The 22,957-nt window shown below is 32.6% G+C and overlaps 1 protein-coding gene across 1 annotated transcript; it reads right to left on the reverse strand.

Annotated features, from left to right (window-relative positions):
* Positions 1-619: 619 nt before the first annotated feature.
* Positions 620-15,779, reverse strand: LOC134710348 (tRNA (adenine(58)-N(1))-methyltransferase catalytic subunit TRMT61A-like). Its single transcript, XM_063570692.1, has 3 exons — positions 15,392-15,779; positions 10,045-10,311; positions 620-1,223 (listed from the first exon to the last, which is right to left on the reverse strand). The coding sequence occupies exons 1-3, from the start codon at positions 15,714-15,716 to the stop codon at positions 733-735; spliced, it is 1,083 nt and encodes a 360-aa protein (XP_063426762.1). The 5' UTR covers positions 15,717-15,779; the 3' UTR covers positions 620-732.
* Between the last annotated feature and the right edge of the window lie 7,178 nt (positions 15,780-22,957).

The raw sequence follows: 22,957 nt of genomic DNA on the forward strand, positions 1-22,957 counted from the left end.
CAGTTGCCTATAATTGCTTACATCCACTTCATTTGAACTTTGGTGGATGTTAGGTGTCATTAGTATTACACATTTTACAGTATTGGAATAAGCATTAGGTTTGTTTGTTTATTATCCAGGTTATTTCACATTTACCTGACCTGACTTTGTTCTTCATATCTGAAGTATTCATGTAACATTTGTAGATAAATATGAAAAGGCATGGGGTACATGTCAGCAAGATAGCAAATAAAGCACTAAAAATACATAAGATCTTCCACAATACAGATCCATCTGATCACAAGAATCAACACTCCCACAAAACCCCAAATATACACATAAATGAGGAGCCATATTGCCAATGAGAAAATTATTCATCAAGATCAAATGAATACCCATAGGAACTTTAACAGTGAGCATCGACAATACATTACCTTATTAGTAACCTGTATCAACCAAAGTTTAACAAATGTAATGAAAAGACCACCTGTAGCATCTTAATCAACAAAATTAAATTCTTTAGCTTTTTGTGAAGTGTTTTGGAGACTTTTCATCTGTTATTTTCTATTGATAATATTGTCTGTGTGTGCTGGACGTGTGCTTTTTGAATATCTCGGAATTCGAATTAACAAAAAAAAACTTTTTCTAAAATCACTTTACCAAATATGATTACATGCTTTCAACAATGATTTAAAGTACAATGTATAAGAAAGATTCTATTTCACAATGTTGTAGAACAATCATTTTCGCCCATCATGATGGATATAATGTACAGAAAGTCAAATATCCTGTATGCCCAGGCATATTCTGAGGAAATACCCCAGTCTTAAAAAAGAAGCTATATTGTTCTTTCTTTCCTATCAAATCAAAATCAGTTCTTAGTTTGTTTTTATCAACTGCCTTGTTAGACTTGTCTTTGTCTTTTGATGTTAACTTTTCTTTCAAGTCTGTGTCCATTGGTTCTGACTTCTCTTTAGTCTCTAAGTCCTCTGTTTCAGTCTGTATTTTCACTGAATCTGTCTTTTCTTCAATCTCTGTGCATGCTTTCTTTTCATCTAATGCTGTATTTGATAAAGTTGGATTATTTTTACCCAAATCAGCAATAGGAAGATTAATAGTTCTTACATCATAATTTTTCACTAAACATTCCATAGAAGTTATATCTTCAAACCCCAGTTGCTGTAGTAATTCACATGTTTTCTGTACTTGTTCAATACATGGAGAAAAAGAACAAAGTCTACCGCCTAAAATAAAAAGAAAGATTGACCAATAATCTTTAAATTATAATTTTTCTAATCATTGCATAAAATATTACCTGTACCAATGCATGACATTCTATTTCAGTGTGCTTGAATAACAAAACCTTTATATTTTTAAACTGATGATCCACATAGCGCAGCTTAATACAACCACAGAGGTCAAACCCTGAACGGTTTGGTCAAGTATGAACACAACATGCAAGCTGGATTCAGCTCTGAATTTGGATTGTGATTAAATAGTTGACATAGCATAGGTTTCTGACACAGAATGAATGTGGTCTAATGAACTTATTATAAAAAATTGTTTTTGCTTTTGAGCAATTCACTATGCTGTTGAATATTAATCCTCTAAAAAAAAAAACAGATGCTCCACAGGGCGCAGCTTTATACGACCGCAGAGTTCGAACCCTGGACAGTTGGAGCAAGTATGAACCTTGTGTTTAAATTCATAGATTTCTATTTACTGATACTAAAGTTATGGTGCACAAACCAAGAAAATGGTTATTTCGACCCTTTTCTGGTCTCTAACTCCTAAACTGTTGGGACCATAACCCCCACAATCAATTATGTAGTATCCAGATTACTTATTATTACGTTACGTTGCTACAGCATTATTTTGTATATTGTTTTGAGACAGCCATTATAAAATTACTATCTAAAGAAGCTAGTCTTAGATGTTTCATTGGCGACGAGGATGAACAAAACTGACGATTTTGATGAAAGGAAATAAAGAAGAATACGTTAAAAGCCGAAATCAAATCAGGAACGAATTTACCTAAATACCAAAAGACGAAAATGGACGGCGGAGAACCGCAACGGATCATAGTTGTAACGGAGACGAGAAATTAAAGAACAATTCCATTTATTCAAAGTGATGATCCATTATCTACTGGAAAACAATGGGAAGACTGGTTAGAAGGAATTGAAAGAGAATTTAGATACTTCAAGATAACACAGCCTGAGGATAAAAAGGATGCACTTTTGATTTATGGAGGAAAGGAATTAGTGAGATTGGAAAAAAGTTTAAAGAATGATATAACAGCTGGGACAGATGAGTATGATGTATTGAAAAATAAGATAAATAAATATTTTTTGCCAAAGAAGAATAAACATCATTCAAGATATATATTTTCAAAAATTAAGCCAGAAAGAGGAGAAATGATAGGTTGTTATGTATCTAGACTTAGAGAAAAAGCAAATGATTGTGAATTTGGAAACACAACAGAAGAAAGAATACTTGAACACTGTATACAAAATATTGAAAATAAAGAATTGATTAGAAAAGCCATTAGTAAAGGTTGGGACTTGGATAAATTTATTGAGGAAGCAGCACATGTAGAAGACACAAATCTTCATCTGAAAGAAATGAGGAAAGAAGAACCTAATGTTGTATATAAAGTGCAGAACACATTTGAAAGGAGATTCGAAAGGAGACAAGACAGTAACAGACCAAGAGAAGAACAATGGGAACAGATAATCAACGTTCACAAGATTTGTGTAACTATTGTGGATTTCGTCATGAAAGCAGAAGATGTCCGGCATATGGAAAAGATTGCAGGTCTTGTGGAAAAAAGAACCATTTTGAATCAATGTGTAGATTTAGGAACAAACAGGATAGTAAATATAATCAAAGTAAAGGAGGAATGATGCAGAATATAAACAGAAAAAATGTGAAAAAAACTGTTGAAGACAATTCCAGTGAGGATTCCGATCAGTATGAGGAAGATGATTATTTTGATGAATCTGCACCTATAAAATATGTTGCAAGGATAGGAAAAGTGAAGTCAATTTGTAGAAAAGGTCACAATGAGAAAACTGTGAAGATTCATTTAGGAGATGTAGAGATGAAGGTTGAACCAGATAGCGGTGCAGATGTGAATGTTATGGATGAACATCATTTTTCAAATTTAAGGAAGTTATCTAAAAATAAACTAAAATTGGAGAAAAGTAAAACAGTACTTAGTACACTTCAAAATTCACTTCCCGTAAAAGGAGAATTTAAAACTATCGTACGGAACGAGACATGTGGAATGGAAACAAAGTTTATCGTTATTCAAGGAAGAATAAATTCACCACCATTGCTTAGTAGAGCAACACTTAAGGAATTAGGAATGATGGAAATAAGACCAGATGGGTCATTTGCAGAACCGAATGATCTTAAAGTAACAAACGAGAACACTAACAAAGGTGCTGATGTGATGCTTGTAACTGAAAATGGGAAAATAGAAATGACTCAAATATTGAACGAATTTGAAAGTATTTTTGAAGGGATTGGTAAAATAAGAGACTATAGAAATGACAGTGAATTATACGTTAAGTTCAGCATGAAACCAGGAATAGCACCAATTGCTCAAAAACCAAGACAAGTTCCATATTACTTGCAAGAACCACTTAAACAATGGTTGGAAGAGGGAGTTAAATCAGATATATTCGAAGAAGTGCCATCAGGAACACCTGTGCAGTGGTGTTCTCCATTAGTTGTATTACCAAAACCCAAGTTCAGTGAAGTTGATAAGGACAAATTAGAACCGCATATGATAAGAGCATGTGTCGACATGAGGATACCAAACAAATTCATGGAAAGGAACAGGATAATCCAGAGCCCAGTTGTAGAAGATTTCATATACAAATTCCATAAATGTAAAGTATTTTCGAAGATGGATTTAAGACAAGGATATCATCAACTTATGTTGGATCCAGAATCCAGAGAAATTGCAACTTTCAGTACACCTTGGGGAAACATGAGACCAAAAAGACTAATATTTGGAGCAAAGTGCTCACAAGATTTATTTGACGAACAAATGTACAGAATATTTGGAGACATACCAAATTGTTTGAATCAAAGAGATGATATACTTATAGGGGGTGTCAACACAGAGGAACATCACAAAACACTGAGAGAAGTATTAAAAAGAGCAAAAGATTTTGGAATAACACTAAATAGAGAAAAATGTGAATTTGGAGTTAATGAGTTAGAATTTTATGGATATAAATTTACAAAGGATGGATTGAAGCCAACACATGAGAAAGTTAGAGCTGTAAAAGAAGCAAAAGCACCAGAGTCAAAAGAAGCAGTAAGAAGTTTCTTAGGAATGATTGGATATTTATCAAAGTTTATACCGAGATACACACTACTAACAGCACCACTTAGAATACTAACGCATAAAGATACACAGTTCAGATGGGGACACGAAGAGAATTCAGCATTTGAGAAGCTAAAGGACAGTATTACAAATGAAAGTACAATGGCATTTTTCAATCCAATGAGACCGATAGTGTTACGTTGTGAAGCAAGTTTCAATGAAGGACTATCAGCAGGATTATTTCAACGAACAGAGAAAGGATTACAACCAGTACATTTCATTAGTCGATCTATGTCAGATACAGAAAAGAGGTATAGCCAGACTGAAAAAGATGCATTATCTATTCGATGGGCAAAGAATAGATTCAGTATATATCTTCTGGGAGCACCCAAATTCAAGATAATCACAGCACATAAACCATTGATACCAATGTTTAATAAGACGACGATCAAGCTACCACCACGTATTGAAAAGTGGGTCATGGATATGCAGGATGTAGACTTTGAGTTAATGTATGAACCAGGAAAAGATGAAGCTGACCCGCTAGACTTTTTATCAAGACATCCTTTGCCTGAAAAGGATAACGATGGAACAGAGAGGGTGATAAAAGCAGTCATTCACAATGAACATGCTGTAATACTAGAACGATTACAAGAAGAAACTAACAAGGATGAACACTTACTTAAATTAAAGGACTGTATATTGAAAACTACCTGGGAAAGAAACAAGAAACACATATCGATATTATACCATATTACCATATGAGAAATGAATTATACGTAGCAGAAGGACTCGTGTTCAGATTGAATCAAATTATAGTTCCAAAGACACTGCAAGAAAAAGTGATCAATGCTGCACACAAGATGGGACATTTTGGAATGACGAAAACAAAACAAATGTTGAGAGAGAGATATTGGTTTCCAACAATGAATGCTATGGTTGAAGAAAACATTAAACACTGTTTTGAATGTCAAGTAACAACAAAACAACAAGGAAAAGAACCATTGAAGATGACAGAAATACCAGAAAATCCATGGGAAGTTGTATCTGTAGATTTTGGAGGACCATATCCAGATGGACACTATAATTTAGTGGTAATTGATAAAAGAACAAGATATCCTGAAGTAGAAAAAGTAAATACAACAGCTTGCAAACAAACAAAAGATAAACTTATGAGGATCTTTGCGACACATGGAATTCCTAGAAGGCTAGAAAGTGATAATGGACCACCATTTAATTCTGTTGAATTCGCCAACTTTGCCGCAGAACAAGGATTTGAACACCATAAAATTACACCCTTACACCCGAGAGCTAATGGAGAAGCCGAAGCCTTCATGAAAGTATTAAACAAGACCAAAAAATAGCAAATTTACAAAACAGGGATAGTGCAATAGCTGTACAGGAAATGCTTGTAGGATATCGTTCCACACCTCATCCAGCAACAGATGCACCACCATATGAAGCACTCATGAGAAGACGAGTCAGAACTAAATTAGGATATATTCCAAGAACAAACAAAGATGAAGAAATTGCAAATGATAAAAAAATTAATGAAAAAGACAAATCTTACAAAGACAAAATAAAACATCAAGCTGAGAACAGAAATACCAGAAAACACATATTTAAAGATAGGCGATTATGTGTTATTGGAACAAAACAAGAGAGACAAATGGACAACAGCATATGAGCCAGCATTCTATGTAGTTTTTGTAGTAAATGGCTCAACCATAGGTGCAAGAAGAGTATCAGATGGAAGAGAGATTCGTAGGGATGCTAGTAAATTTAAAATAGCAAACAAACTGGTAAAAGAAGAAGAATATGGGCCCCCCGCAAGACAGGCGCGGGAGGGGGCAGAGGATACAGAATATGGGCCCCCCGCAAGACAGGCGCGGGAGGGGGCAGATTGGAGAGAGGAACTGCTAAGGAATACAGAACAAAAGAATAATATTAACAATGAACAAAGTTTAGATCAATTGTCAAATCAGAGACCCCAACGCGAACGTAGGGTACCAGAACATTTTAATGACTACATTATGTCACGGAGATAAACTGACAATGATATGAAAATACAAGTGAATGTATACAGACTGCTAATCAAAGACAACACAAACAAAGTGAAATACTTTTTATTTATTTAATTTCAAACTTCTATTTTTTTTATAAGTTAAGGAGGAATGTAGTATCCAGATTAATCCGGGAACTCACATCATACACATCCGCAATTCTTATTATTACGTTACGTTGCTACAGCATTATTTTGTATATTGTTTTGAGACAGCCATTATAAAATTACTATCTAAAGAAGCTAGTCTTAGATGTTTCAAATTCCAACCTTCCTTTTGTGGTCATAAACCTTGTGTTTAAATTTCATAGATTTCTATTTACTTAAACTAAAGTGATAGTGTGAAAACCAATGTGTCTTGGGAGAATGATGACGTCATACCAATATACAACCTTTTTTTGCGGTCTTATAAAAATTGAAGAAATTTTCTTTTTAATTTCTGAAATGAGAAAAATTTACACCCCCCCCCCCCACTATTTTTAATCACCTCCCCTGTTCCCTTATTCAAAAAATTATATCAATTCTAATTTCTTATGGAGTTTGCAACAATAACAGCTCATTTAAATACATCAAAAAATATTAAAATATAAAATGTCATACAGTCATACAGTCATGGTTAAAACTAATAATAATTAATAGTTACTTCTAAAAAAATAAATGGGACAAAGATGATGCAATCAAAGTGCTTGTAATCACTGAATGGTAAAGATCAGGGGTTAAGAAATCCACTAGTCTGATGCCCGGTATTAAAACATTTCGACATTGGGCAACCAAAACTTGTAATCCAATATGCTTGACAGACTAGTAACAAAAAATTCTTGGCGTTTCTAAAATAGAAAGGGGAAAATCCCCTAATCTCTTTATATCCTAGCCAATCAGATTCGACTACGTCATCCAGGATTCCCAGAATTTGAAGTGATTTTGTACAAGTTTTTAAATAGAACAAATAACTTTGGTTGGATCCCGTACTTTCAATATTGATGTGTCAGTACAAGGGGTGGTATTGTACATTGCTTATGCAACCTGATTGTACATGTTGTACCTCCTTCTGATTAATTTATTGTAATATAAATGTGAATCCCTTTTGACAGCAGAAACCTGACTTTTGTCAGATATAAATTTGAAACATGTGCACATGTTATGGACGTCATTTGGTTTTTGTTTACATACTGTGAAGAAGCCTCCAGAACCAAGACCTAAACATTAACAGTCTTCAAAAACTCAAACTTGATGCAATAATATTTCACCAATCATGATTATCTTCATTGATATTCAAATGAATTCGATTTAAAAAAAAAAGAAAATTCATAACAAATACAGTTTCAGTTTGGAGACTGTACAAATGGAAGTTTTTGACGACCTTGACTGGCTATACAGCACTTACATGGTCGGTTAGAGACTGTGCTCAGGTTGTAATCTATTTATAGCCCATTATTTGCTTATCTGTGATACATCTAAATATTGACATTACTGTACTTCTTTTATTAAACAATTATAAAAGACCCAAACTATGGATTTATAATTTATACACATAAATATTTGAGGTCATTTGATTTATTTTAATAAATAGAACTAAATTTTAAAACTGAAAACAAATATATGAGCATTACATAATTAACCAGCTGATAATTCTTTTACCCAAACGTGATGATGTATCTCCAATCCTTTTATATACCCATGTATAGCAGTGGTCAAGACTTGTATCATCTCGGATTTGGTCAACTCATTAATATTATATCAGAATTTTCAGTGACTATATCTGCTAATGGAATATTTTTTTGCTGACATATGTTTTGGGTATCCAATTTGCAAAAATCTACTAATTTTATAGATTTCGTTGTTATTGCAGCAAATTCTGAATTAGTAAAGCATATTAGCTAAAGGGCTAGCAGGTCAGTTTTGTTGGGCTAGTAGTTCTTCCAACAGGGCAAGTAAAATCCTGCTACGAATAAGCCCTCGGCTAGTGAGCTATAACAAAATTTCTTAAACCCTGAAAGATGGCTTAAATTTATCAGTTGGCAGTAATGTGAATATTGCATTGTATATTGTACAATATATAAAGCATTGATTCAAGTTGATTAAACTACTATTCTGGACAAAGAAAGAAAACTCTAATTTATTGTCTCGAATGTTTTTGGCCCCTTTTTGGTCCTTTATTCCTAGACTGTTTGCCCCATAACCCTTAAAATATATCCGAACCTTCTACTTATGGTATTAATCATTGTGGTACAATTTCAGAACAATTGAAATGCTTATACACAATTCATTGTCCTCACACAAGATAAATGCTTGTTTTTGGGTCCCTTTGGGACTCTAATTCCCAGAATCAATCCCAAGCTTCCTTTTGTGGTTATTAACATTGTGTTAGTGTCGATGTGATACCAAATTAATATACAACCGCAAAATGTTTTGCAGTCTTATAAAAATAAATACATATATATATATATATAGGTCACCAGTGACTCACCACTTGAGAATTATAATTCATTTGCTCATTGTTTTAACATTAAAAGACACAAATAAGCATTTTGTAGATAATTTGATTAAGATTAACAACAAAACAAGTTTCAGTTGGATAAACAATTAGAGAATCAAAATAAGACAGATGTTTCCAAATGGGTGTCATTTCTCAATGAGTTAGGTACCTTGTGTTATATAAACATATTTATGATGGTTTTTTTCAAAGACAAGTGCTTGTGAGTAAAATGTTAAAACCTCTACATTATAATAGTCATAGAATTATATACCATAATTTATAGCTTCAGTGTTTATAGTTAAGAAAATAAAACAATAATTTTATCAATAATTGAAAAATATACCTATAATTCAATATAAATAAAACAAGCTAAAGTTTATCCAGATCACACAACAGTTGAAAGCATTAAAAACATTTACAAAAAATTCAGGATGAGAAGTCGCTAGTTTCATCATTAAATTAGGGTCAAAACAGGGTGCTATATGTTTTTTTTTTCTTTAAATGTAATGTTTGTCAACTTTTCATATTTTCAGGGCAGAGTTTTTTTTTGCTACTTTTTAATTAATTATAATTATATATATACAAGTTCCGCAGATTATAATATTCATGGTACATCTGTGGCAGAAATGGCAGAGACAAAGAGAAGTGTTTATTCAAAAGTATTTAAATGTATGTATATAAGAAAGCTGGCCTCACATGTAGCCCACCACTTAAAACTATATCTTGGACTTTCTTAGTATTTCCAAAAGGAAGATTTTAGAGATATTTTATAGACAATTAAGCACAAACTAACAAAACAGCTTAAATCATGAATAGTGATTTCTTTATACATGTAGTTCTATAAAAGGCAATAGCAATCATAGGAAAATCAATAGGGGAAAAGAAGGGTAAATGTCTGAACAGGAAACCCATTTATAGTGTATTCATTACTAAGAGATACTCAAATATTCTAGTTCTGGTTGACATTCCTGATAAAAAGTAGTAAAATTTAGTTTGTATCATTAAGTAAAGTGTTCAGTTGACTTTTTTTTTATATAGGGAAGAATATTTTAAAATAAATTTCACTGTCATCAGCAATACAATTATGTGTCCATCAACATGATCAAGCCAGGCCAGGTTATAAATTTGGAGTATTTTTCACTTTACATTTAACGGTAAATGTGACTTTTGTCATGAAAAAAATACCTTCTTTTTTGAGAGCTTGCTTAGCACTAGTTATTGCATCCCATGGTCTTGGTAAGTCAAGGAAAACAGCATCTGCTATACCATTTAATCCAAATCCATCCTGACAAACATCTTTATGGGTAACAGTTACAAAATCACTAACACCATGTTCCACAAACTCTTCTTTAGCTATCTGTGCTCTCTGTTCATGAAATTCAAATGTATATAAATGTCCTTCAGGTGCCACCGTTCTGATGATGGCATGCGACAAAGATCCACTGCCAGTTCCTAAAATAAAGATTTTTATCTATTACTCTAATACATTTATGATACATTGTACATGAAGATAGGCTGTATGGTAATTATTATTATAAACAATCATTGCATTCATCCAGTAATTTAGTCTCTAGTGGATAGTTGTCTCACTGGCAATCATACAACATTTTATTTTATAAGACCACAAAATTTTTGAGGTTGTATATTGGTATCACGTTGTCGACGGCAGCGTTGTCGTCAGTGTTGTCTGAAGACGGATGGTTTCCTTGATAATAACCTTAGAAATAAATAAAATTTTAACACAATGTATATAACCACAAAAGGGAGGTTGGGGTTGATTCTGGGGGTTATGGTTCATAAGGTTTAGGAATTAGGGGTCCAAAGGGGCCCAAAACAAGCACTCACACCAAATCTTCCTATATCTATTTATCTAGTTTCAGGACAATAAGTTGTGTATAAGTATTTCAATTGCTCTGAAATTGTACAACAGAGTTTAATTTCTAAGTAGAAGGTTGGGATTTATTTTAAGGGTTATGGGGCAAACAGTCAAAGAATAAAGGTTTAAAAGGGGCCAAAAACAAGCATTTTTGTAGTTTCAAGACAATACATGTAACTTGTGTAAAAGTGTAAAAGTGTATGAATCTTTCTGAAATTATACCACAAGATTCCATACTACTAAGGGATGGTTACACGATTGACTTAGGGGGGTTAGGGGTGCTATAAACAGTTTCGTATAAAAAACTAGGGGTTATTCCCCGACTAAAAATAGACTTGGAGGGAAGTCCCTTTTTATCATCATAATTGGTAAAAAAGTATCATGTTTTTTATATTTGATTGTAAAAATAAGTTAATTAGCTTCAATTAAAACAGGTTGAATGATTAAAATATTTTTTTAAAATTAGATTAAATACACATGTTTTAAGGGGAGACAAACTGTAAACATCCTGTTTTTTTTGCAGTGAAAAGTGCAAAACTTATTTGCACCCACTGTAGCTCTTTTCGGAGCAGGCGAACGTAGCCTGAAGCATAAATTTTTAGAAAGACCAGGTAAAAACCTATGAAATTCATACAGTTTTAAATATGAAAAATGTGCATGTATCATGTCTGCATGGGTGTGCGCATGGCCTAATTTCATGTTTTTTATGCATAGATTAGGCAATGTTTTTACCATTTTCTTTGGATAAAACTTTTTGGTTCTATTAAAAGTACAATTTATTTTTATTTCATTATAAACTAGAGAAAATTATTATTCTAATGATATCAAGTTTTATACAAGTATCTTCATTAACATTAACACCACTAAGGGTCAATTATAGATGGTCCCTCAAAATATGACGTCATAGAAAAAAACTGTTGATTGCACCCTTAAAGGGACAAACATATAATATAGTGAGGTTTTCACATAGAAATGTGTTGGTGAATGGACTAAAACAATTCTGAAAAATATTGTATGGCATGTGTACATTAATTTTAAAGCATCAGTTTGGTATATTTAATGCAAATATTACAGATTTGTACATAGCAACCAGATATAAGAAACCCAGACTCTGTTCAAATTTTGAAGTTTTTCAGCTTATTGCGACGTCATGATACTTTTATTAATTCTCTCCTATATATGGAACCAAAAGTTGCACATGCAAAGAGTTGATTTTTTCTTCTTTGGCCTGTACTACTGATTAGTGTAACATGGATTTTTTTTCATTAAATTATATTTTTTGTACTTTTTATAGTCAAAAGGCTCCAAGTATCATATATAAGAAATACACTATTTCGATATTTTTCTCAACTCAGCTACAACTTAGTTCATATAATAATAGGGACAAAATATGTTTAAAGTAACTTTATTTATGCTTATTTTACAGTTTTTATTCTATTTATTCAAAAGAAACCCAATTTTTTGGTTAATTTTTTTAAATAAACTGATGACAATAGGATACAGGAAATGTTTGGAATATGCCAGTTAAACTATTTGCCACTGGCCAAAATACCACAACTATGCGACATATAAAATTAGCTGTAGTTTCACCATTCGGGGTCACAATCCTTAAAGTAAGACATCATTTTAATCGGTATTTGTGTACAGATTCATAAAAGCTGAGAAGTTTTTATATATCGCATACAAGGTTTTGCTTAAGGGTGCTATAAACAGTTTCGTATAAAAAACTAGGGGTTATTCCCCGACTAAAAATAGACTTGGAGGGAAGTCCCTTTTATAGATGGTCCCTCAAAATATGACGTCATAGAAAAAAACTGTTGATTGCACCCTAGGGATCAAACCGTTTATGAATTAGGGGCAAAAAAGGGGGAAAACAAGGGGTTTTAATTTGGTTAAAGGACAATTTGAAAGCAGTGTAAGGGAAGTAATCCAAAAGTAATATTTGAACTACTTCACACTAATTTTGAATATGTGTATTTGAAATTTACCAATATATAACTTCAGTATGAATAAACTCCATTGGAAATTTGCCAAATAACTTCAGTATAATAAACTTCATTGGAAATTTGCCAAATAACTTCAGTATAATAAACTTCTTTGGAAATTTGACAATAGCTTAAGTACAAAAACAAGAGGCTCTAAAGAGCCTGTGTCGCTCATTTTTGGTCATGTTGACTTCTTTTTAGGTCTTACTTTGCTGTAAATTATTGCTGTTTACAGTTTATCTCTACATTGTATCTATAATAAATTAATAATATTCAAGATAATCACAAAAAAACAGCAAAATTTCCTTAAAATTACCAATTCAGGAGCATCTGAAAAGTTCAGTGCAGATAGATTTTGACCTGAAAAACAATATCAACCCCAACCAGATTTGCTCTAAATGTTTTGGTTTTTGAGTTATAAGCCAAAAACTGCATTTTACCCTATGTTCTATTTTTAGCCATGGCAGCCATTTTGGTTGATTAGCCGGGTCACCGGACACAATTTTTAACTAGATACTCCAATAATGATTGTGGTCAAGTTTGATTTTATTTGGCCTTGTAGTTTCAGAGGAGAAGATTTTTGTAAAAGATAACTAAGATTTACGAAAAATGGTTTAAAATTGACTATAAAGGACAATAACTCCTAAAGGGGTCAACTGACCATTTTGGTCCTGTTGACTTATTTGTAAATCTTACTTTGCTGAACATTTTTGGAGTGTACAGTTTATCTCTATCTATGATAATTTTCAAGATAATACCCAAAAACAGCAAAATTCCCTTAAAATTACCAATTCAGGGGCAGCAACCTAACAACTAGTTGTCCAATTCATCTGAAAATTTCAGGACAGACAGATCTTGACCTGTTTGACAATATTACCCATGTCAGATTTGCTCTAAACGCTTTTGTTTTTGAGTTATAAGCCAAAAACTGCATTTTACCCCCATGTTCTATTTTTAGCCACAGTGGCCATCTTGGTTGGTTGGCCAGGTCACTGCACACAATTTTTAAACTAGATACCCCAATGATGATTGTGGCCAAGTTTGATTTTATTTGGCCCAGTAGTTTCAGAGGAGAAGATTTTTGTAAAAGTTAACAACGACAGACGACGGAGCCAAGTGATGAGAAAAGCTCACTTGGCCCTTCAAGTCAGGTGAGCTAAAAATGTATAATTGGAAATTTGCAACTCAAGTATAAGTAAATAGAAATTAAAACACAAAGTTTGAAACCACAAAAAGGAAGGTTTGGATTGATTTGGCAGTTATGGTCCCTTTGGTTTAGGAATAAATGGTCTAAAAGGGGCCCAAATAAGCATTTTTCTAGTGTCCAGAAAATAACTTGTGGTACATGGTATAGAATTGCCTGAAATTGTATCACAAGTTTTCACACCACAAAAGGATGGTTAGGATTGGAGTTGTGGAGTTATGAATCAATCTGTTTATGAACAAGGGGGAAAAAAGGTGGGAAAACAAGGGTTTCCCGGTTAATGGACAATTACTTTAGCTTTGTTTCTTCCTGTTGGTATTCTTTGCTACATGTAGTTCTAGTATGATTCTTTTTAAACTGTTTCTAAAAAATTATTATTGTATTATTATTATACAAATAGATTGTAATTCTTTTTTAGACACAGGATTTAACATTTTGGTAAAATTTTCATACAAAATATTTGAATTAATATTAGATCTAATTTTGTTATATTGCGGACATGCAATCAAGAAATGTATCTCATTTTCAATTTTTCCTGTGCAAAGTTTACAAAATCTCTCATTAGAGGGTATTTTTGGTTTTGCATACCTACCAGTTTCTATTGCTAATGAGTGTGCACTTATTCTTAATTTAGTGAGTTCTTTTCTTAGGTTTGTAAGAATATTAAAGTTTAAATGTTCTTATTGTTTAAATTTAGTATTTAGACCATGAATTTTCTCTATTTGTGAGAGGTTGTCCACTTCAAAAGCAGCCTTGAGAATTGGTTATATAATATTATCACTTTGAAAAATGCCCACTTTACTTTATTACTGCCCTTGTTTGCCATTGACATATAGAGCAGTAACAAAGAGTTGCAAATGCACTTACCCCTACTTATGGAACATATATCTGTTCACTAGTTTATCTCTAACTTTTGTAAGGATACCTGTATACATGTACCTGTTACTTTTTGCTGATTCTGATATATGGTCCCTTTGGTTTTGAAAAAACTAAAATATTTTTTTTTAATAAAATATATGAGGTAAACCAGCATAACATTCTATCTAACAAATGTAAATGCAATTATACCTCTATAGCTTAATTACACCATGTACACATAGATATCTAAAACTTCACACCTTTTATTGATTTATAACAAATTACCATGAGTCGTGGATCTCTTTAGATTTAACCACTTCTTAATATCGTAATACACTGCCTTCATTAACAATGTTACCACTAGTGCTGTTGTCAATGTATCACAAACAAGGGGTGTGTCTCAAATGTTGCAAGCAAGACAAAAAACAATCACATAAACGATAAAGACTTTGTTACCAATTCTTTTAATTTTTATCTGATGTTTTGGTTGCTAATCTATGGCGATTTTGGATTATTCTAAATGTATTTCAGTGTTAAGGATTTTATTTTACAATTCAACTTAAGGTACAGTTTTTCATCAAAATTCAAATATTGTACATGTATGATCACCTGATTCTACTACCACTGATCCTGGTTTCAGATCTAACTGTAATGTTACTAAACTGATATCAGTTGAGTATAGAATCTGCGTTCTATGAGGTAAATTTTGGGTCCACAATTCTGGGTTAGGGTATAGAACATACAAATATCCTTTTGGACATTGTATTCTACTTCCATAAGGTTTCCCTATCAAGTTTGACAATCTTAAAGCTCCAAATTTCGTTTGAAACGTCTGTCCTTTTACAACTTTAATTGCATGCATGTTGTCAAACCCAAGATACAATATGGCAGTGTCATTTTCATCAATGTTTGTTTTATACTCCTTGAAACTCATTTTTGTTATCGAATTTCACGTGTTTTTATTTTTAGCGGAAGTAAGATTTAAGGGACGTAATAACATACGGGAAAACCAATCGTAACTACTCGGCCATTCTCGCTACGCAGTACAATAGCGTTATTTCTTCGTGCAACCAGAAAGCAAACTCCGGACAGTGATCGTTTCCGTTCCGGAACTTTTTTCCCTTACTCCATCAAGAGAGTAGTATTCGGGCCCGTATGCGGATCGGAACTGGAACTGCCGGGGAGTTTGACCAGAAAGGCCGAGTTGTTCCGATTGACGGGAAAACGTTTTCGGGAAGGTCTAAAACGCGGAAATGGAAAACGCGGAAGAGAAAAATTAGTGTATTATAAGTGATATCTTTAGAACCACTAAAGCTAAGTTAAAAAACTAAAACTGATTTTGAAAGCTAATATAATAGTCTATAAGATAAAATAAAAAATATATATATTTGAATATTTTTTTTTATTTAAAAGTTGACCGGAAGACTTTCTTAGTGTGACTCTGGCAACACATTTTTGAACATTAAAACTTAAATTCACAAAAAAGCATATAACCCGCCCGGTCAAAGTCTGTAAATTGACTCTTAAAGATATTTGAATGACAAATAATATGATATGAAGAAAATAGATATATTACTATAAAAGGGCAAAAAGTTGACCGGAAGGCCCCCTTGTACACAAATATTGAAATGAAATTTTCAACTTTGAATTAATATTTACAAAAATATAAAAAGCCCGGTCAAAGTCTGTCAATTGACTCTTAAAGACATTTAAATGACAAATAATATGAAATAAAGACAAAAATAAATATATTACTATAAAAGGGCAAAAAAATTACCGGAAGGCCCCCTTGTAGTACACAAATATTGAAGCGAAATTTTCAACTTTTAGTTAAAATTCGCCAAAATATAAAAAGCCCGGTCAAAGTCTGTCAATATGATGCTTTAAGACATTTAGATGACAAATAATATGAAAATAAAAGAAGATGAAAAAAATACACTTCGAAACATTTAGATATCAATATGGCATTTAAACTGATGTATGCTTTGAAGTCAACTTGCCATGTCTATCAATGTTTCTTCGCTTATTTTGACAAAATTGAACCGTAGTGACTGCTTTTAAAAAGCGAAAAATCATTTCACTATTTCACTTTTATAAATAATTGAATGAAAAAAAACTTCACATTATATATTTCTTTTATATATCTCGTAGGAAGTGCATCTTTAACAATATGTTTAATTGTTTTAAGTGTGTTTTTTTATTCTAGTTAAAACGGTTATAAAAAATAAACATATTTTTCTTCATTAATAAAAAAAAAGTTTGTAAATATGTGAAATGTTTGCAAATGTCTACCAAGTACTAGTACAAGTTCCATCTTCAGTCATAGACTTTAAATACTTCTTCACAAAGAGGGACAATTTACTAACACTGCAGCTCACTGTTTGGTGTAAACACCTTATTTACTACTTAATGTAAACCAAGACATTTGTGCAAAAGAGTGAGACCAACTGCGCCCCAATATGACATGCAAAATCAATTCACTATATGGCCAAGTTACAACCAGGAATTTCACCATCACAATCTGTATGTGATCATGTACCAAGTCAGATGTTTGATGTTCCGTTGTTATGTTTGGTCGCTTTCTATTAAATTTGTTTGTCTTTTATTTGTGTACATGTTCTGGACCATATGAGTATTTGGACCATACGCGTATGGTCATGACCATATAGGTATATATACTCATATGGTAATTAACACTCTGTATCAGGCTACTTTGAATACTTCTAAACTTTTCATATGGTCCAAATACTCATATGTTCCGGACCATATGAGTATTTGGACCATACGCGTATGGTCATGACAATATATGGTCCGACCATACGCGTATGGTCATGACAATATATGGTCCGACCATACGCGTATGGTCCGACCGTACGCGTATGGTCGGGTAATTAACACTCTGTATCAGGCTACTTTGAATACTTCTAAACTTTTCATATGGTATGATCGTTCCTTAAAAATACGCTATCATAATTATATAGGTAATTGTATTATCATATCATAATAAAGAGATTAACTGAATAAAAATAAGAAGTTTCACATACCTAGTCAAAACTATAATAAAACATTTTATACCGATGTCCATTACAGATTTGTTATTACGAGTGAATAGCAATATGTCGACTTGAAAAGATAACTTCCAAAAATTGCTCAATAAACTGTTACACAAGAAGTCACTTTTAAAAACATATTTTATTTAAGTTGTTTTGTGAATATGGTGTACTGTAGTCATATTGCGATATTTGAATTCTAGAGCTTCATAAACAAGACACATCGGTATGACCCAAAACCTCGGCATCACTGCATGCAGCTGCAAAGAAGGCTATATTTTAACTTGCAAACAAAAAAAGCACAAGCACTTAGGAGTCTATTTTTCTATTAATGGTTCATGGAATGTCCATATTGATTATATTGTATAGAAATCATACAAAAGACTTAATATATTAAGGAAAATAAAACACACTTTAGATAGAATGACCCTGGAAAAATATATATATATATATCGTTTATAAGACCTATCATTGAATATGCTGATGTTATCTGGGATTCAGGAAATCAATTTTTAATGAATAAACTTGAAAACATCCAGTTGTACGCCGCTCGTATAGTTACAGGGGGAACTGAGCTCACAAGTACGTCGATGTTATATAAAGAAACCCAATGGGAGAAACTTTCAGATCGAAGAAGTAACCACAAATTAATATTGCTTCATAAAATTGTAAATAATAAAACCCCAAATAATTTGCAAGAGCTATTGCCTGGATAGGTCTGTGGTCGTGTCGACCACGGTACAAGACAAAGTAATAATCTATTACAGGTTAAATCACGTACAAAACTTTATTCTGATTATTATCTTCCGTCATCCATCAAATTATGGAATCATTTACCGTTAAGTATTAGAAATTGTGAATCCATTTCTCTATTTAAGAAACAAATTTGTAATCAGAACGATCGCGTCTCTTTATACTTTAATGCTGGATGTCGGAAAGGCCAAATTCTTCACGCGCGACTTAGAATGAATAGTAGTTCTTTAAACTGTCACTTGTTTCCAAGAAACTTAGTTTCTTCCCCTGAATGTCGCTTTGGTGACTTAGAAACTAGCTCACATTTTTTTTATTATTTTGCCCATTATACTCGGACATAAGACAAGAACTGATAATATCATTTGTAAGCCTAAAACTAACGGCACTAATGGACACCGAACTTCTATTAAATGGCTCAGATACAATTTCGAATGAAGAAAACATTAGTTTATGTCTCATGATACAAAGGTTCATTTAAGAATTGAATGCTTTTTTGTAAATTTATTGGGGTGTAAAAGCGTTGACCGAAGTACATTTTGTATGAAGCGCGCAATACTAAAAATGTGCGCACGGTCAACGCTTTTACAACCCTATAAAGTTACAAAAAGAAGCATGCAATACTTATAATTACATTTTTTTGCTATGATCGTGAAAATACGAATTTTATATTTTTTGTATTTTATTCACCAGTGCACTTTAGTGTGGGACCACGTGTTATCATGAATGAAAAGTTTTATTGAGTGATGCAATTGCTTACGGAATAACACGTGATGTGCAGTTAGCCAATCAAAATAAAGTATTATAATGAAACATACATCAAATGCAATTATTATCAAAACTAAAAGGTTTACAAACTAATGACTCACACAATAAACCTGTACAAGCATTTCGTCTTATCAGTTGCAGTTTTCTTTACTTTTCAGTTCATTATGTAACTCAACTGACAATATCAATACTTTTATTATGTAACAGAGCATGTAGTTTTGATTTATTTGTGTAAAATGTATCTTATTTATCAAGGAAACAGATTGTTGCTTGTTTCTGGATCCTTATTGTGAATGTGTTTATAATTTATACTTGTATTTACCATAATAAAAATATTGTTTACACTAAACAAAAGGTGTAACTGATAAGGATCATGCACAGCCATGACGTTCAAATTCGAAAAAAGTTACCGCGTGTGGAAATAAATGTCACAATAAGCCTACGTGCACGAATGTAATTAGCGATGACAATTAACTTCGGCATCAATATTTATTTTTAACGTAGCCTTTGAATTAATACATTGTCATGTTACCATCATTGTTTTTTTAGATAAAGTTTCAATGATTGTATTATTGAAACGGTGTAATAACGTTGTGCACGATGTTCCTATACAACACCACGACGTCAAATAGAGTTTTCTGAAATTTTGACGTTCATTTATTCAATTTGCAAGTTTCATTTTTTTTTTTTATGTAGTTGGTTGATTCCAAATCTGTCTCTATTAATTTTGTGATGTCTATTTACCATGAATTTATTTACCTCAAGTTGTGGAAATCGATTAAATAAACGTTACCCTTAATTCACCTTAAAATGTTATATTGTCGTAAGAAATGAACTTGAAGGAAGGAAAAATTGGACAAAAGTATACGGTTTTCAATAAATAAATTATATTAAAACTTTAATCACAGGCTGCTAAAATTGCATGGTGCATATCATCTATCCTTGTAAACTTTTTCATATCTTGATTCAACCCTAATACAAATATATCCGACACTCTGCGAGTAAATAAAACCATATTTACCCTTGATTAATTTGAATTGAATTGTATTAAAAATTTGCTTGACACGTAACTTGTCGAAATACAACCATTGAATAAAATTATTATAACCCGATCTTGAAAATTATTTTCCAAGTCATTTGAAGTTGCTTGCTTTTAAAATGTACTAATCTTCTCCTGAATCGTCCGTATAATACGGGGTTGCATGAATTCAATAAATTTATTATGAAACTGTTTTTGTCGTTGTTTCCGATAAGTCTTTCGGTTACCTCCGTTTTATGCACAACATGCACCGTGAGGTTTTTGTTTCGACAACCAGCTTTTTTTTTTTAAATTTCACCACGCGATTCGTTTTAAGTATTAGGAATATAGAGGGAGGGTAGGAGGGGTCCTGATCCCGAAATCTCGGGCTTAAAAACCCCGAATTCCCGAGGTCCTATCCTCTCTCAATATACAATTGAACAAATTTTGCACATGTAACGTCGAAAAAAAAACCCGTTTGTTTGGATTTCAACGTTTTTCGACGTTTGGACAAAATGGCTACCGTTTTGTAATGTTTCGCAGTATTTTATTCCTGTAAGACCCAAACATGCAGTTAATAAAAAAATAATCTAGACTTTATGTTCTTTTCGTGTATCTAACTTTTGTTTTGGTAAATTATAAATTACTTATTGAAATATCAGGTAAAAAACCCACATTAATTGCTTGGACAAATGAAATATCAACTTGGACAAAATGGCTACCGCTTGAAAAACGACTGTGTAGTGATGGTTTTAAAGAATCTACAATTTTTGAACTCACGAACAAAGAGGCAAATGTTTGTTCTTTCGGTAGATGGTATAATTATCTCACAATTTTAAGAAATTTTTAGCTATGTCTACTTCTAAAACTACCTTTCAGCCGTTAAGTCAACGAAAAACGTCATTGAACATATTTCTTGTTCCAGCCGAAGTTAATATGCAGCCACCGAGTCAAACGAAATTCGACAAAAGAACGGCTTTAATTTAACCAAGATCTGACCCACTTCCTTGCTTCTGCCAAGTTTCGGGAAGATCAGAGTATAAGAAATAGGATCACTATACATAAGAGATAAGACAGTTATTCAAAAATGTAACGTTGGACATTCGTTTTTTTCACATAGCTTTGTTGTTTTAATCCTCAAATATACTAGATATTACTAAGCATATGACCAAGAGCCATAAAAACATAAAGGATAACATATACTGAATTAGTTTGTATAGTGGTTAGTGTTTGTTAACAGTTTATTTTGTTTTGCGGATGCAATTTCGAAGATTTTGTTTTAAAACATAGGGGTTGTAGGAACAGCGTGCGTGACGTTAATGCGTATTTAAAAAAAATACCTATATGGTAAAAATACTCATATGGTCCGGGCCGTTAATAACCATACGAGTATATACGCATATGGTCCGACCATACGCGTACGGTCGGACCATATGAGTATACGCATATGGTCATGAGTCGACCATACGCGTATGGTCCAAATACTCATATGGTCCGGAACATACACAAATGAGGCAGTCGCTTTACTCGTTTCGAATTGTTTTGTGTTTATACTGACTATAAGTTATAACGTCATCGGAAATTAACGGATGTTTTGTGTGTGACTGCATTTTTCTGTATGAAATTTCCAAGTCGGAAATTTTAGCTCAATATGCCTAAAGCATTGCTGTAAGAATAAGTACAAAAGATTCAATTTTCAGATAAATTGGGAATGTGTCAGAATTCTCTACAGAGATTTTAGAGAGCATCACATTTGGCGTACAGTGTGCTAAATCTAAGTGTTGTGGTAATTAGCATTGTGTATCAGTTTCAGAATATTTGGTTCAGAAAACTTAAATTAGTGACTATATTGAAATTAGCATTGTTTTTATTTGTAAAGGGGCATAACTCCAGAACGGCAAAAGTGATTCCATTAAAATTCAAATTTGATATGTGTTTTGTGGTAATTAGCATCGCATATAAGTTTTATAATATTTGGTTGGGGAAAACTAAGAACTAAGGGAGCTACCATTTGATTTTTATGGGGGGGGGGGGGGGGGGGGGTGGCTAGGATGAACAATTTTGTCCTGCCTTTTTTTTTTTAGCTTTAATCTCTGTCCTGCCTTTTTTTTTTTTTTTTTTAGTTTATCCTGACTATTTTTTACCTAAATTGTCGTCCTGACTTTTTTTTTGCAAGTGTCTCATCCTGCCTTTTTCTTTTGCCCAAATCTCCTGTCCTGCTTTTTTTTCAAATTTCATCCTAGCCCCACCCCAACCCCCACCCCCTAAAAATCAAATGGTAGCTCCCTAAAGTTAGGATCGGAAACGAAAATTCTGCAATTTATCCATTTGGTAAAAGTGACGCCACTAAAATCACACTTGATTTTTTTTGTGGTAATAAGCATTGTGCATAAGTGTCTTAAAATTTGTGTTTAGGCAAACTAAAAGTGAAAAAAAAAATCAGAAATTTCCATTTATTACTTTAGAACGGAAAAAGTTACTCTATCAAAATCAAAATATATCTGAAGTGTCAGGTCGTAAGCAAATGTTAAAGTTTCATAACATTTGGTTGAGGCAAACTAAAGTAAGGCGAACGAAAAATTCAGCCTA

Source organism: Mytilus trossulus, chromosome 3 (assembly GCF_036588685.1).
Source record: "Mytilus trossulus isolate FHL-02 chromosome 3, PNRI_Mtr1.1.1.hap1, whole genome shotgun sequence".
Lineage (NCBI taxonomy): Eukaryota > Metazoa > Mollusca > Bivalvia > Mytilida > Mytilidae > Mytilus > Mytilus trossulus.